At 48.6% G+C, this 16,312-nt stretch overlaps 1 protein-coding gene across 1 annotated transcript; it reads left to right on the top strand.

Moving 5' to 3' along the window:
* Positions 1–805: 805 nt before the first annotated feature.
* On the top strand, positions 806–16,312 carry taok2b (TAO kinase 2b). Its single transcript, XM_079757341.1, has 17 exons — positions 806–1,393; positions 3,284–3,424; positions 3,677–3,748; positions 4,080–4,181; positions 4,469–4,514; positions 4,898–4,994; positions 5,205–5,318; positions 5,673–5,764; positions 6,395–6,488; positions 6,983–7,064; positions 7,597–7,764; positions 8,169–8,375; positions 8,656–8,909; positions 9,351–9,528; positions 10,040–10,168; positions 10,791–10,994; positions 12,772–16,312. The coding sequence occupies exons 2-17, from the start codon at positions 3,293–3,295 to the stop codon at positions 14,620–14,622; spliced, it is 3,822 nt and encodes a 1,273-aa protein (XP_079613467.1). The 5' UTR covers positions 806–1,393; positions 3,284–3,292; the 3' UTR covers positions 14,623–16,312.

Raw genomic sequence — 16,312 nt, forward strand, 5'->3', positions numbered from 1 at the left:
TTGCCGTGGAAGCAGTCGTCAGGGAGCAGCATCCCTGCCGACTGCTGGCCAGGATGGTCTTATGTAAATTCATGTGAAATCTGTTTGCATAAGAGGCTTAATCCTGGCCATGTCATCCTCCCTTGCCTTGCTCCGCTGGCAGGGTTCAAAGGCCACATCTTTTTGGAGCTCTGAAGATTTTGAGAGGGACTGAGCCATTCCTCTGTGCGTTTATAGGTGTGTGCATGTATAGGTGTCCCCTACAGGAAGTGGAGAGTGCTGCCATTACCCATGGTGCACTGCAGGTTCTGGTCTAGCTGCACTCATACACTATATTTGTTTGAGGTCTGTGTTTTAGTCTATGTGTGTGTTTAAGACTATTGATAGGTTTGTGTTTTGTGTGTGTAATGGTGTGTGCTCATCAGGTGGCAATCATTCACTATGTCCATTGTCTAATATATTGTCGCCTGTCAATAGTTCCATTATACCTCATAATGTTATTATTCCATTACAATGTTTCTGTAGGTTTGAGTATATATCTATGTGTGTAAGGGTGAGTGCATATTTGTGTGTATAAAAATAAATAAATCCTTTGAAAGATTATATGGATACTGATATTCACATGAGCCAACCAACCAAAGCTGCCAAACATGAATATAATATGATCACATTACACTATCAATATGTTTTCCCTCATTGGAACACCAGTGATCTCTGCTGGAACTCCGGGTGCCAGGGGGGCTTCGCTGCGGACCGTCCCCGCCCTGAGCGTCACAACTCAGTTTCCGTTTTCTTCTCGGCTCCAGCCCCGCTCCGCCATCACCGAGTCCCGGACGCACAACACCGAATGGGATCGGAGAAAAAGAAAATGTCAAAATCGGGGATGAGATCGACACCAACGTAATGACAGCTTATAGCGATAAGCGGAGGGGACAAGTTTGCAATTCATGCTCCAGTATTTTATTATTATCTTCCCCTGCACCGCTAGCATCCAAGCTAACGTTTAGCTCGAACTAACCACTGATTTTCCATTGGGAAGATCGCTCCGCTGTTGCCACCTCCGCTAGCCGGCTAGGCTACCCTCGGCTAGCCGTTTAAACTACCCCCAGCTAGCCTGCTAGGCTACCTTGTAGACGTCACTCCACTAGCCTGCTAAGCTACCTTGCAGCTAGCGGGCTGATAAACGGACACATAACGGATGCTGCGCTGTGCTAGCCGGGGTAGCCAACCGATAGATAATAGATAATCGATCATGGCGAGGACACTGATTCAGAGCCAGGATGGACGGACTGCGGCGGGTTGGTTTTGAATAAACCTGAGAAAGACGAGGACAGAAGCCGCAGGGAGACCAGACTCTTCTCACCCAGGCCGGTTAGCTAGCCCCGGCTAGCTACAGTGGATACCATAAGCCACGGTGAGACCTGAAACATTGATCATCTAATTGATGAATTGATTATTGACTTGCCCGGTTAGATGGCCTGTCAGGTGTGATGTGCATACACGCGAATAAATTCACCCAGCTCTCATCAGATCAACACTAATGCCACCTCTGTAAATAACGGACAGTATTTTATCCGCACCAGTTATTGTATCTTGTCAGGATATACAATGCAATAAATATACTGTCCGTCCCATATGCAGGATTGTTGTATGAAGGTTGGAGTGTAAACATGGACATGTCATAATAAAGGCCTGTTGTCGGCCTGCTGCTTCAACGGCTGGCTGCTGGTAGCCATCCGTCTCTCCATACATATTGTGTTTCTGTGCCAGTGGGCTATGATAGCCTTATTAACCAGCCAAGTGCAAAATGCTGCATGCATGTCGATTCAAACCCCCCATCGCGTTTAATGATAACTATCCGATTATCATCCACCAATCATAAATGTAGAAATATGCTTTGAGAATCCGTATTTTTGCAGAATATGTTTGCAGGTGTATTATGCACCAATGAAAACACCTTCAGGATGCTTTAGTGTTGACAGGCCACAGGATCTGTTCCTTTCATGAGATCGATGCGTTTGAAAAGAGCCAGCATGATGGTCAACAGCACACTTCTTGTTTTTAGTCAACCCCCAGACTTCCTCATTGAAATCTTGATCTATTAATGAGTAATTTGATAATCCATAAAGAAACCCATTGCTGATGACACTTCACCATATCTTCTGAAATCTTGTGTTGATATTTCTGTATTATAATAACAGCCTATATTTGAATAATCTTTTTCACTTTGCCTATTCATAGTTACTTAAGATTTAGCTTTGTCTCATCTTCATTGAACAGTAGATTTATTCCAGTAGTTAGATGAGGTTGAATCATGCTAGGGTGGACAAACCTGTTCTGTATTTTGGGAGGATCTTTTTATCCTGTGCTAAGGATAACTTGTTTTAAGACTGTTGTCGGGACATGTGCTAGACTCCGGTAATGTGTGCCTCCCCAGAGGTTAATCTAGGACAGGATATTCTCATGGTTAGGGTGTTTCACTCCACAGTTTCTGTTTTCAAACCCCAATGTCCAAAGAAGTCCCACCACCACCTGCTCCTAGTATTGCACCTGACTTGGTAGTAATGTTGTTAACCTGACGAGTAGTAAATAGCAAGGAACACCAGTGATATAGGAATTATATCAGTCACAAAGAAACAAGGTAGAAAAGAGCGGATGATTTAGAAAATAAACACCCCCAATAACGCCCCCGTTCCCTTTTTTGCTCCCTTCCTCTCTGTGTCTCTCTGCCATGGAGAAGTGTTGCATTCATCGACCTGTGGGGGAGTCACAATAACGCATGTGACGGACAGGCAAGATGAATTCTCCGTAGCAATCAGGGAAGAGAGGCACTGATGAGTCAGAAATGAATCAGGAGCTAAAATCGAAGTCTTCTTGTACAAAGGCAGGGGTGCAGTCGACCGGAACGGATATTCGCAAAGAGGGTATCTCACCCACTGATAGCTGCAGTTGGTTATGGCGTTCCTTAATCCTCACGCTCACATCATAGTTCGTGAATCGTCGTACAGAAGAAGAAGAAGGATTGAATTTATATTGCGCTTTTCTCCCACTCAAAGATGCTTTACACTGAAGGGGGGGACCTCACTCACCGCCACCAATGTAGCACCCACTTGGGTGATGCACGGCAGCCAATCTGCGCCAGAACGCTCACCACACACCAGCTTGAGGTGGAGAGTGACGGAATTAATGAGTCAGCCAATTATACAGGGGGATGATTAGGGGGGCAGATTAAATGATCCTGGTTGGGCAGTTTTAGCCAGGACCTACAGCACCATTTTAAACCGATATTCCTATTGGTCGTCAGGCGCTGGCAATGCCCACGAGTGTCCGGGCTGGAAGCCTGAAGGACCCGGAGGTGGCGGAGCTCTTCTACAGAGACGACCCCGAGAAGCTGTTCACAGACCTCCGGGAGATCGGCCATGGAAGCTTCGGAGCCGTCTACTTTGTGAGTACACCCCCCAGGCCAGGTGTCGATGTACAGGGATGCATCACGCAGTATTACAGTCTCAATGTTTATAATGATATTATCTTCAAATGGAACATTTCCGATACCCTGTAGAACATTGCTTTAGTGACCTGTTAATGCAGGGTTAGAGGATTTGTCTTATCCCTTCAAATATTAATATACATTTTTATTATTTACATTTTGTATTTTGATTGGTTGTTTGATTGTTAAATGACCTTTGTGATCCTCCAGGCGCATGACATCCGCACCAATGAGGTTGTGGCCATCAAGAAGATGTCCTATAGCGGCAAACAGTCCAACGAGGTGAGTCTCCAGCAGCTACTGATAATATCTACCTGTAACAGCTACTGGTAGGGGCTTCTGGTAGAGACTACATCTAACAGCTACCGGTAGCGGCTACTTGTAACAGCTACTGGTAGCAGCTTCTAGTAGAGACTACCTCTAACAGCTGCTGGTAGCGGCTACTGGTAACAGCTACTGTTAGTGACTTCATCTAAAAGCTACTAGTAGCGACTACATCTAACAGCTGCTGGTAGCTGCTACTGGTAATAGCAATTTGTAGTATTCATGTATATTATTCATGTGTTTATGTATGATTGTGTTAATACATTAATCTATTCATGTGGTCATGTAGAAATGGCAGGACATCATAAAGGAGGTGAAGTTCCTTCAGAAGTTGAGACATCCCAACACCGTGGAGTACCATGGCTGTTACCTGAGGGAACACACTGCATGGGTTAGTATACCTCTAAATACCTACCCATCTCTCTACCTCTACCTTTCTTCTCTCTTTAACTCTCTCTACCATGGCTGTTACCTGAGGGAACACACTGCATGGGTTAGTATACTCTATATACCTACCCCTCTCTCTACCTCTACCTTCTACTCTCTCTCTTCCCTACCTTTCTTTCCCTTTCCCTATCCTCAATTCAAAACCATTGGAAATATTTTGAGCTTTTCGATTTCTTTCATATTTTGTAACAATTTATCTTTAATTAACATGATCATATGCTATTGTTCCAGCTGGTGATGGAGTACTGCCTGGGGTCTGCCTCCGATCTGCTGGAAGGTGAGTGTGTTGGAGACAGATGTTATAAACATCTGGTTGTTAGGAGATGGATGTTATAAACATCTGATTGCTAGGACATGGATGTTATAAACATCTGGTTGTGGTGGACACTGATGTTATAAACATGTGATTGTGTTGGAGACAGAAACGTAAACAACTGGTTGTTGTAGGGGAGATGGATGTTATGAACATCTGGATGTGTTGGAGACAGATGTGTAAACAACTGGTTGTGGCAGAGGAGATGAATGTTATGAACATCCGGATGTGTTGGAGACAGATGTGTAAACATCTTGTTGTGGTAGAGGAGATGGATGTTAAGAACATCTGGATGTGTTTGGAGACAGACGTGTTAACATCTGGATGATGTGTGTTTCCCTCTCCAGTCCATAAGAAGCCCCTACAGGAAGTGGAGATTGCTGCCATTACCCATGGTGCATTGCAGGGTCTGGTCTACCTGCACTCACACAACATGATTCACAGGTAACGCCTCAGACACACACATACATGCATGCACACGCACAAACAAACATGATGGTAGTGTGCACACACACTCGCACATAAATAAAAGAGAACAAACGCACACATATACACACATTCAGACTATGTACATTCTTACATTTTGTCTTGCTTCATGTCTGTCTGTCTGTCTGTCTGTCTGTCTGTCCCTCCCTCCCTTTCTCCCTCCACCAGGGATGTGAAGGCAGGTAACATCTTGCTGACTGAGCCAGGTCAGGTGAAGCTTGGAGACTTTGGCTCCGCCTCCATCTGCGCCCCGGCCAACTCCTTTGTGGGAACGCCTTACTGGTAAATACCTTTGCCATGTTGCAACCATAGCCACGTTACAATGTTAACTCATCTACAACCTAAGCCATGATACAGTGCTAGCTAAGCTTCAGTGCTAGGCATGCTGCAACCTAATTCATGATTCTGTAGTGGTATTATTTCTCCCAGCAGTAAAATCAGAGCTTTTCCTTTTGTTGGACTTGATTGAACAGTATGTAACATGGCATATTTCACACATAAAATCCTTTATACGGAGCACAGATTATCTCAAAACAACCATGTGTAGCTAAAGATGTTTGAATCTGTAATTTAGCCTTTACTTTGTATGTAGCGGTAGCTTCCTATCAGCTGAGGTTGTTGGTCTTCTCACTGCAGGATGGCTCCAGAGGTGATCCTGGCCATGGACGAGGGACAGTATGACGGCAAGGTGGACGTGTGGTCACTAGGCATCACGGCCATAGAGCTAGGTAGGCTATCGTTACCTGTAAAGAGCTAGGAAAGCTAATGTTACCTGAATAAAGCTGCGTATGATAATGGTTCGTCTGTAGAGCTAGGTAGGCTAATGTTAGCTGAATAGATCTAGATAGGATAATGTTACCTGCATAGAGCTAGGTAGGCTATCGTTACCTGTAAAGAGCTAGGAAAGCTAATGTTACCTGAATAAAGCTGCGTATGATAATGGTTCCTCTGTAGAGCTAGGTAGGCTAATGTTAGCTGAATAGATCTAGATAGGATAATGTTACCTGCATATAGCTAGGTAGGCTGATGTAACCTGCATAGAGCTAGCTAGGCTAATGTTACTGGCATAGAGCTAGGTAGGCTATTGTTACCCGCATAGAGCTAGGTATGCTAATGCTACCTGCATAAAGCAATGGAGGTTAATAAGAAAAGATCCTCTTACATAAATCACACAGCAGGGACGTGTTCAGTGTTACAGCAGCAAAAGAGAATAGCGCATTAGCGCAATAGCACGAAGCATCATTAAAAAAACAAGACAGTATGTAAAAAGTAGGAAACAATAAATAAGCAGGTGTTGTTAGCTGTATAGACCTGACCTAAAGCTCGCCTCTTATACTCTTCTTCCTCTTTCCCTGTAGCGGAGAGGAAGCCTCCTCTGTTCAACATGAATGCTATGAGTGCCTTATACCACATAGCCCAGAACGAGAGCCCTATCCTGCAGTCCAGCCACTGGTAAGACACCCATCGCTAACCCCGTTCACACCCCAGCCCTTACCCCTGAGCTACAGGCCTTATCCCTGTGGCTTGCTCCTCTTAGCTCTGTCGACAAATCAGCCTGCTCAGGGGATAGTCTATCGATTTAAGTTAGTCAGCACCAGTATTACCAGGAGTTCTGTTGCTCCACACAACCACAGCCTTCCGCTGGCTTGATGAACTAACTATATTTCTCTCTCTTACTATCCATCTATCTCTCCATCTCTTTCTCTTGCTATATATTTATCCATCCATCCCTACCTCTACCTTTTCATCTGTCTCTCTTACCATCTATCTCTGCCTTCCATCTCATACTCTCTCTACCTCTACATCTCTCTCTGTCTCTATCTCTATATATCTCTACCTCTCTACCTCTGCTTTCACCTCTGTCTCTACCATTCCATCTCTCTCTCTCACTTTCTATCCATCTCTACCTCTATCTCTTCCTCCCCATCGCTCGCTCTCTCTCCCAGGTCCGATTATTTCCGGAACTTTGTGGACTCCTGCCTGCAGAAGATCGCTCAGGACAGACCTACCTCTGACGTGCTGCTCAAGGTAAAGGCTTACAGTACTCTCTACGAGTTTCATATTACTTATACTGCTGGAGTTCTCCACAGGTTAAATACTTCTAGATCCTAGGACTCAAGAAGTTATACTGCTAGTGTTATCTACAGGTTAAATACTACTAGATCATATTACTCTCTAGAAGTTATACTGCTAGTGTTCTCTACAGGTTAAATGCTACTAAATCCTTTTACTCTGTACAAGTTTTACTGCTAGTGTTATCTACAGGTTAAATACTACTACATCCTAGTACTCTACAAGTTATACTGCTAGTGTTCTCCACAGGTTAAATACTACTAGATCATATTACTCTCTACAAGTTACGCTGCTAGTGTTATCTACAGGTTAAATACTACTAGATCCTAGTACTCTATAAGTTATACTGCTAGTTATCTACAGGTCAAATACTCCTAGATCCCAGTACTCTCCAAAAGTTATACTGTTCTCTAAAAGTGAAATACTCCGAGATCCTTTGTTCATCTCAAATACTTATTGACCTTTGACCCCTCCCGTACTTGCGCAGCATCACTTCTTGTGCAGAGAGCGTCCCGTTACCGCGGTGATGGACCTGATCACCCGGACCAAGGAGGCGGTGAGGGAGCTGGACAACCTGCAGTACCGCAAGATGAAGAAGATCCTGTTCCACGAGGTCCACAACGGCCCGGCGCCGGAGGGGGCGGAGGAGGAGGAGGTAGCGCACGCACGCACGCACGCACGCGCACACGCACGCACACACACACACAAACGCCCACTGCCCACTGCTACTTCACTGCTACTTCATTCAACTGTTGGTCACTGAATCCACTTAGGCAGAAGGTTCACATGCATCACATGCGTTTTTTCCGATTAAGGCTGGGTAAACAGATTAAAGACGCATTCCAGATACCGTATTTACACACGGATTAGTACTGCATCACATAGTTCTTGCATACTTGTTACAATGTTTAAATGGACAACACCCAAGCTCAGGTTTCGATGTGATTAAATTTGACTGCAGAGCGATTAAGGTGCAGTGAGGTTAGTTGATGAAATGTGTTAACAACGTTGACACAGATGGTCACTAACCGTGACCACCTTCCCTGTCTGTCTCGACAGGACGCGGAGCAGTACATGCTGCGTACGGGGACGGTCAACAGCATGGAGAGCTCCCATTCGCTGCCCAGCATGTCAATCAGCGCCAGCTCCCAGAGCAGCTCCGTCAACAGCCTGGCGGACGGGTCGGACGACAGCGGAGAGATGGTCATGATGGGGGAGGGGGAGCACACCGTCAGCTCCAACAGCTCCGTCCTGCACAAACCACTGGTCCGTCTGCCTGTCTCTCTGTATTGTGTCTGTCTGTGAGAGACATGTCTGCATGTGATACATCTAAAGCAATTGTAATGGTCTGCTTCTCTCTCGCTCTCGCTCGCTCTCTCTCTCGCGCTCTCTTGCTCTCTCTCTCGCTCTCTCTCTCTCTCGCTCTCTATTGCTCTCTCTCTCACTCTCACTCTCGCTCTCTCTCTCTCTCTCTATTGCTCTCTCTCTCTCTCTCTCTCTCTCTCTCTCTCTATTGCTCTCTCTCTCTCTCTCTCTCCCCCTGCAGAGCCATGACAACATCTACGATGACCCCTACCAGCCAGAGTTGGACTCTCAGCGGGACGGCATGTCTATGGTGGGAGTCGGAGGAGTCGGAGGAGTCGGTGTCGGTGGGGGTGGAGGCGGAGGAGGTGGTGGAGGAGGTGGGGGGAGGCGGAGGCGAGGACGGGACCACTTCGCCACCATCAGAACGGCCAGCCTGGTGACCCGACAGATCCAAGAACACGAACAGGGATCCGCTCTGAGGGAGCAGATGTCAGGGTATGTATACCCATAAATATCTAACCAAACATAATGTATACATAAGTGTGGTTAATGCCAGTTCTATACCAATAACTCTGGTATAGAACCTGTTCTGTACGTGGTCCCTGTCAACTAAACCAATAAACTGAACCAAACATATACACTGTATAGGGAGGGGAGTCTTCGTATGAGTGGCGTACTGAATGCCGGATTGTGTAGTGGTCTAGCGATGAGGGTTCTGGGTTCCAACCCCTATGTCCCCAGTCTACCTGTAGCAACCCTAGAGCAAGTAGACCCCTAACCCCTACCTGCTCCTGAATTACATGAATATCAATTCACTATAAGTTACCAAGTAACTTTGTATGAAAGCGTCTGCTGAGTGTAAATGAATGTATCCACATATTTGGATTTGAATCAGTTGGCCCCATGGATCTCAGTTCTGACCTTTGACCCCTGCAGGTACAAGCGCATGCGGCGGCAGCACCAGAAGCAGCTGATGGGTCTGGAGAACAAGCTGAAGTCTGAGATGGACGAGCACCAGCTGAGGCTGGACAAGGAGCTGGAGGGACAGAGGGGGAGCTTCTCGGGAGAGGGAGACAAACTGACCAAGAAACACCACGCCATCCTGGACAAGGAGGTGAGGAGGAGGAGGGGTTGGTTTGGATGGACAGCAGACAATGTGAAGGATTCTCCTGCTTGGAGCAGGAGAAGTTGCTGGTGACGGTACTAGAGGGTAGATGTAGATGTGAGCCTGATTTGTTTGTTTGTCTTGGTCCAGATAATGGCGGTATATGTGAAGGTCCTAGAGGTAGTATATATAAAGTTACGGCGGGATTCACCTTCCAACGAAGGCAATAGATGGGAAGGTCCGAGAAGGTAACAGTAGATGTGAAGTTGTCTTGGAGTTTATCACCAGATGAAGGCAGTAGATGTGAAGGCACTTGAAGGTAGCAGTCAATGTAAACTCAAGGTTATGCTTGTCTTGGTCCGTCTAGTTGATAGCAGTAGTTGGGAAGGTTCAAGAAGGTAACGGCAGATGTGAAGTCATCTTAGTGTTGGAAGGCAGCAGTATAGCACTAGAAGGTAGCAGTATATGTGAAGTTGTCCAGATGTATGACGTAGTTGTGAACGCGTTGTTTCCTCTGCAGATGAAGGCGGCGCTGGCAGAGGAGAAGAAGTTCCAGCAGCACATCCTGACCCAGCAGAAGAAGGAGCTCACCAGCCTCCTCGAGTCCCAGAAGAGACAGTACCGCCAACGCAAGGACCAGCTCAAAGAGGTATTCCCCTTGACCGCTTAACCTGACCCATCTCAACACACCTTAACCATACCTTACCAGGCCTAACTCAGCAGACAAGACAGGTCCATCGACCAAGGACCAGCTTGAAGAGTTCAACTCCTCCTTGAGCTGCTAACTACTTGACACATACGCTCCTGTAGCCGAACCATGACTATTCAACACAAACAGCCTTTTATCACAACAACAAAGCAGCCCTACATACAGTGGTCTGTATGTAGGTGTGCCCTACATACAGACCACATACAGTGGTCTGTATGTAGGGCTGTAGGGCTAGATACTGTGGTAGAACCCAGTATCTAAATAGTATTTGTCTGGAGAACCTGAATGAGGACCCACCGGAGGTACTGCATGTACCATAATCAGATTTATTTATTGTCATTTTGAGTACAAGGACAGTGACAACGAGATGGAGATCTAAATAGAAGTGCAAAAGAGCAATTAAGGTCTAGTTTGAATATGATTTGTCATACAGTGCAAAACAGCAGCACAATTAAAGTGACCTAGTGAGTTAGGAGCAGCATAAAATGGGTATAATGGATAAGAGCAGCGTTGTGTCTATGTATCCTAAGTTTGTTTGTTCCCGCCCCCCCCCCCCCCCCAGGAGCTGAACGAGAACCAGTCCACCCCCAAGCGGGAGAAGCAGGAGTGGCTGGTGCGGCAGAAGGAGTGTCTGCAGCAGATGCAGGCGGAGGAGGAGGCAGGCCTGCTGCGGCGGCAGCGGCAGTACTACGAGCTGCAGTGTCGTCAGTACAAGAGGAAGATGCTGCTGGCGCGCCACAACCTGGAGCAGGACCTGCTCAGAGAGGTACAGCACACACCTGGAGAACCTTCGAGTGGTAGGACCTTGAGACTGGAGCAGGGCGTGCTCAGAGAGGTACAGCACACACCTGGAGAACCTTCGAGTGGTAGGACCTTGAGACTGGAGCAGGGCGTGCTCAGAGAGGTACAGCACACACCTGGAGAACCTTCGAGTGGTAGAACCTTGAGACTGGAGCAGGGCGTGCTCAGAGAGGTACAGCACACACCTGGAGAACCTTCGAGTGGTAGGACCTTGAGACTAGAGCAGGGCCTGCTTAGAGAGGTAGAGAACACACCTGGAGAACCTTCGAGTGGTAGAACCTTGAGACTGGAGCAGGGCGTGCTCAGAGAGGTACAGCACACACCTGGAGAACCTTCGAGTGGTAGGACCTTGAGACTAGAGCAGGGCCTGCTTAGAGAGGTAGAGAACACACCTGGAGAACCTTCGAGTGGTAGGACCTTGAGACTGGAGCAGGGCGTGCTCAGAGAGGTACAGCACACACCTGGAGAACCTTCGAGTGGTAGAACCTTGAGACTGGAGCAGGGCGTGCTCAGAGAGGTACAACACACACCTGGAGAACCTTCGAGTGGTAGGACCTTGAGACTAGAGCAGGGCCTGCTTAGAGAGGTAGAGAACACACCTGGAGAACCTTCGAGTGGTAGGACCTTGAGACTGGAGCAGGGCGTGCTCAGAGAGGTACAGCACACACCTGGAGAACCTTCGAGTGGTAGGACCTTGAGACTAGAGCAGGGCCTGCTTAGAGAGGTAGAGAACACACCTGGAGAACCTTCGAGTGGTAGGACCTTGAGACTGGAGCAGGGCGTGCTCAGAGAGGTACACCACACACCTGGAGAACCTTTGAGTGGTAGAACCTTGAGACTGGAGCAGGGTGTGCTCAGAGAGGTAGAGAACACACCTCGACCCTGGAGAACCTTCTCCTAGAACCTTCTAGTAGAATCGTCTAGATCCTAGATCCAAGGATCCTATATCGAGTAGAGCAGGACCTGCTCCCAGAGGTACAACACACACCTCCACCCTGGAGAACCATCTAGTGGTAGAACCTCTAGAGTAGAACAGGACCTGCTCCCAGAGGTACAACACACACCTCCACCCTGGAGAACCTTCTAGTGGTAGAACCTCTGGAGTAGAACAGGACCTGCTCCCAGAGGTACAACACACACCTCCACCCTGGAGAACCTTCTAGTGGTAGAACCTCTAGAGTAGAACAGGACCTGCTCCCAGAGGTACAACACACACCTCCACCCTGGAGAACCTTCTAGTGGTAGAACCTCAGAACACAACCTGCTTAGAGAGCTACACCTGGAGAACCTTCTAGTTGTAGAACCTCTAGAGTAGAACAGGACCTGCTCAGAGAGGTACAACACGCACCGACCACATAAAGAATCTTATAATAGCACCTTGTAGATGTTTAGAGTAGAACAGGATCTGCTTTGAAGTACAAGACACGCCTAGCAAAACCTAGCACCTCGAGAACCTTCTAGTAGAGCCTTCTAGATGTTGCAGTACCTGCTCCAAAGGGGTACAACACACACACACACCTACCACTCAGAGAACCTTCAAATGGTAGCACCTCCTTGTAGAACCTTCCAGTAGGACCATCTAGATTCCTGTTCATCAGACGAGTTTTTAGTGAGACATTCTAGGGAGTTGAAGGTAGCTCTAGGTGTTAAGAGCAGACGTTGTAATGGTTTTCTGTAGCGCTCCAGGGCGGTGTCAGTCTATATAAAGGTGTGACCCCTCCCACCTGACCTCCCTCCCCCAGGACCTGAACAAGAAGCAGACGCTGAAGGACCTGGAGTGCGCCATGCTGCTGCGGCACCACGAGTCCACCCAGGAGGTGGAGTTCCGGCAGCTGGGCCTGGTGCAGCGCACGCGGGCGGAGCTGATCCGCACGCAGCACCAGACGGAGCTCACCAACCAGATGGAGTACAACAAGCGGCGGGAGCAGGAGCTGCGGCAGAAGCACGCCGTGGAGGTCCGGCAGCAGCCCAAGAGTCTGAAAGTGAGTGAGAGCGGGGACCAGGGACCCCCAGACGGCTGTTCGGGGGCCCCCCCGGAACGACCCCAACCCCAGGCCCCCGCAGTGATGGTGGGGGTGGGGGGGGAGAGGGAAGGGGAGGTGAGGGAGGAGAGGGAGGAAAAAGGTGTGGAAGAGAGCAGGGGAACAGGTGGGAAGGAGGTTGGCGGGGGAGAGAGGGAGGGCGTGGCTGAGGGCGAGAGGGAGGAGGAAGGAGGAGAGGGGGAGGAGGATACAGAACGTGTGATGAAGGCAGAGGAAGACAGGATGGCAGAAGGGCAGGAGGAGGTGGAACGACCGAAGGAGGAAAAGATGGACGTACAAAGAGAGGGAGGGACGGAAAAGGAGTGGAACGAGCACGATGAAGGTAGCGAAGTGAAGGAAGGGGACTACGACGAAGAGGAGGAAGGCAGGGGCGTGGCCGACGGCTGTCCGTCCGACCTCCTCCACTCCCCCTCCCTGGAGAGGAGGAGGCGTCAGCGGGAGCGTGAGCGAGAGCTGGACGAGCTCTCGGAGTTCTACTTCCCCCATTCCCTGGACGAGCTGGAGCCCTCCCCCCCCTCCTCAGCTCCTCCCCCTCCCCCCGCCCCCTCCTCCCTCCCCTCCCTCTTCTCCCACGCCGTCTGTCTGCTCCTCACCCTCTCCATCGCCGCCCATCCCTCCTTCTTCACCCTCCTCCTGCTCGCCGTCTTCCTCCTCTCCCTCCGCCGCACCCCCCCGCTGCCCTCGCTCTCCTCCCTGCTCCTCTCCGCCGAGCTCCTCTTCCTCGCCCTCTTCTTCTGCTTCCTCCTGCTGCGCTCACTCTGCTCCCTCTCGCTCTCCTCCTTCCTGTCCGTCAGCGTCTGGGGGTGTGGCCTGCTGAGCCTCGGCCTATCCCTGAGCCTGGAGCTCTACTACGTCCCCGTGGTGCTGGTGTCGGCCTACTTCCTGAGCTCCCCCTCCCTCTTCCTGTCCCTCTTCCTGTCCCTCTACCTCCTGCTGGTGCTCGTGGTCAAGCCCGCCCGCCGCCTCCCCCGGCGCCTCTCGCGCCTCGCCATGCGCCTCCTCTTCCGCCTGCCCCGCCCCCTCTTCGCCCTCTGCCAATCGCTGCTGGGGGGCGTGGCCGAGCGGAACCTGTACCAGATGTTCCCCAAGGCGGGGCGCAACTGGGGCGTCCTGCGCTCGCGCATCCCCGTGCCCCTGCGGAGCCTCGCTCCCGACCGCGCCCCCGCCCGGCCCAGCTGCCTCGCCGCGCTGGGCCGCGCCTCCTCCTGGCTCCGCCGCTTCCTGCGCCGGCCCGTGGGCATGCTAGCCGACCAGGCTAACGCCCTGGTGCTGGCGCTGGCGAGCCGCGTGCTCAAGGAGCTGCCGCCGGTCTGCCTGCGGAGGCTCCACGCTCTGGGGCTCCTGCGGGAGGAGAGGCCAAGCCGTCTGCCCCGCCTCCTGCCCCGCGAGGAGCGGGAGCGGCGGCAGAGGGAGAGGCGGAGGATAGAGAGGGAGAGGAGGTTCAGGCTGGACAGGGAGAGGGGCTTCAGGGAGGAGAAGGGCTGGGAGTGTGGGCTGAGGAGGACCTCCTCGGGGAGGTTCATCAGGGGCAAGGCCCGGCCCTGGAGATAGAGTGTGTGTGTGTGTGTGTGTGTGTGTGTGTGTGTGTGTGTGTGTGTGTGTGTGTGTGTGTGTGGCGCAGAGTTTTTTTGAAGGAGTTTGGGTCCATAGTGTGTCGTTTGTTAAGAACGCAACACCCTATGTCCAATGAAGTGATTGGCTGGTGGTAATTAAGGGTTAGGTGAGATGGGCTGATTGTAATGAGAAGAGGTGTCATGTGATCTTTATGTGTTTCACCATCATGCTTTTTGTAAAAGTTTTTTTTTTTTTTTAATTATCATTTTTTCTTTGATTCTGTTCTTGTTTTATAAGACATATTTATGGTTATTGTGAAGACCGTGTTTGTGCAATCTTTTGTGTTGGGTATGAGTTTATGTTATTTTTGTTAGTGTCAGTCGTATGATCTCAGAGTGTTGTTAAGTGTTGGTGTGAGAGAGCACACGCATGTGAACATTCACCCCTTGGAGCACTAAGCCCCTGCTAACTAGCTAGCCACTGAAGCTAGACTTTAGATATCCCCTAAAGCGGGCTACATTCTAGCGAGTTAGCCCCTTATCTAGACGCTAGCTTTCTAGCCCCTGAACCTAAGCTCTAGCTAGCCTAAGATGAGTGCAATAAACTGTGAGGACAGCCTGAAGGACAATCCCCTCTTCCAAAGACTTAAAGACTTAAACATGTTTATAGTTACTATTAGTGTCTCAAATGTACAAAACGGTCCAGGCATAGTTTTATATGAGATTTGTTATTGCAATATTTATGCAGTACTCTCTTTATTTACCATGTAAACTTGATTATTTTTTAGTTAGAGAGTTTTTCTAATGTTCTATTTAATTCAGGCCAGCTGTGACCAAAGGTCTGAAACTTGATTTTTTTTATATAAAACGCAAGATATATCAAACGCAAGAAACCAACATTTAAACTTTTGGTGTAATAGAACAACTCTACTTTCATAATGGTTTTTCTTCTTTTATTTATCTGAAGCCATAGACAATCTTGTTGGGTGTGCAATTTTAAAAACTAAGATTCCAAAGATTGTTGAAAACTACTGAAGGTAGACATCTAGTCTACGGTCTCCCGTTGGAATCGTTAGCAGATAGTTCTTCCACTAGTATTTATTCAGTACCGGAGAAGCCTTACTGTGCACCTAGGTTAAAGGACCTTTTGCAGGGATGAATTAAAGTTTATCCAAATATCTTTATGAAGAATGTTTGCCCTGGGGCCTTAGACAGCAGTTAGAGAAGGAATAGTTTGGTCTGTGAACTTAGAATGTGGATCCTGAAAACAGACGTTTGTCCCAAACAAAGAAGTGTTTTCCCAACAATTGTTTGAATATGATTTGTTGTTTGTAACCGAGTTCCTTCCTGTGTCCTTATGTGTGTGTTTGTGTACATGTACGTGTCTTTGTTTGTGTAAGTTTACTTGTGGTGTATATGTATGTTTGTATACATGTGTAAGTGTACTTGTATGTTTGTGTGCATGTGATGGCATACCTGTGCTGTATATGTATGTTTGTCTACATGTGTTATACTTGTTTACATATACACCATATGTATGTTTTGAACCCCTGCAGTATTTCACTACTGCTTTATGTTGGCAGCCATTTTGTTTTCATTTCATCGTTTTTAGTGTCTGTTGGCATGTTGTAAAGCTCTGTCACTTTTAATTTGTGATTACACCAAAAATAAATAGTTTTGTGTTGAAA

This window comes from Pollachius pollachius (assembly GCF_949987615.1).
Source record: "Pollachius pollachius genome assembly, chromosome: 19".
Classification (NCBI taxonomy): domain Eukaryota; kingdom Metazoa; phylum Chordata; class Actinopteri; order Gadiformes; family Gadidae; genus Pollachius; species Pollachius pollachius.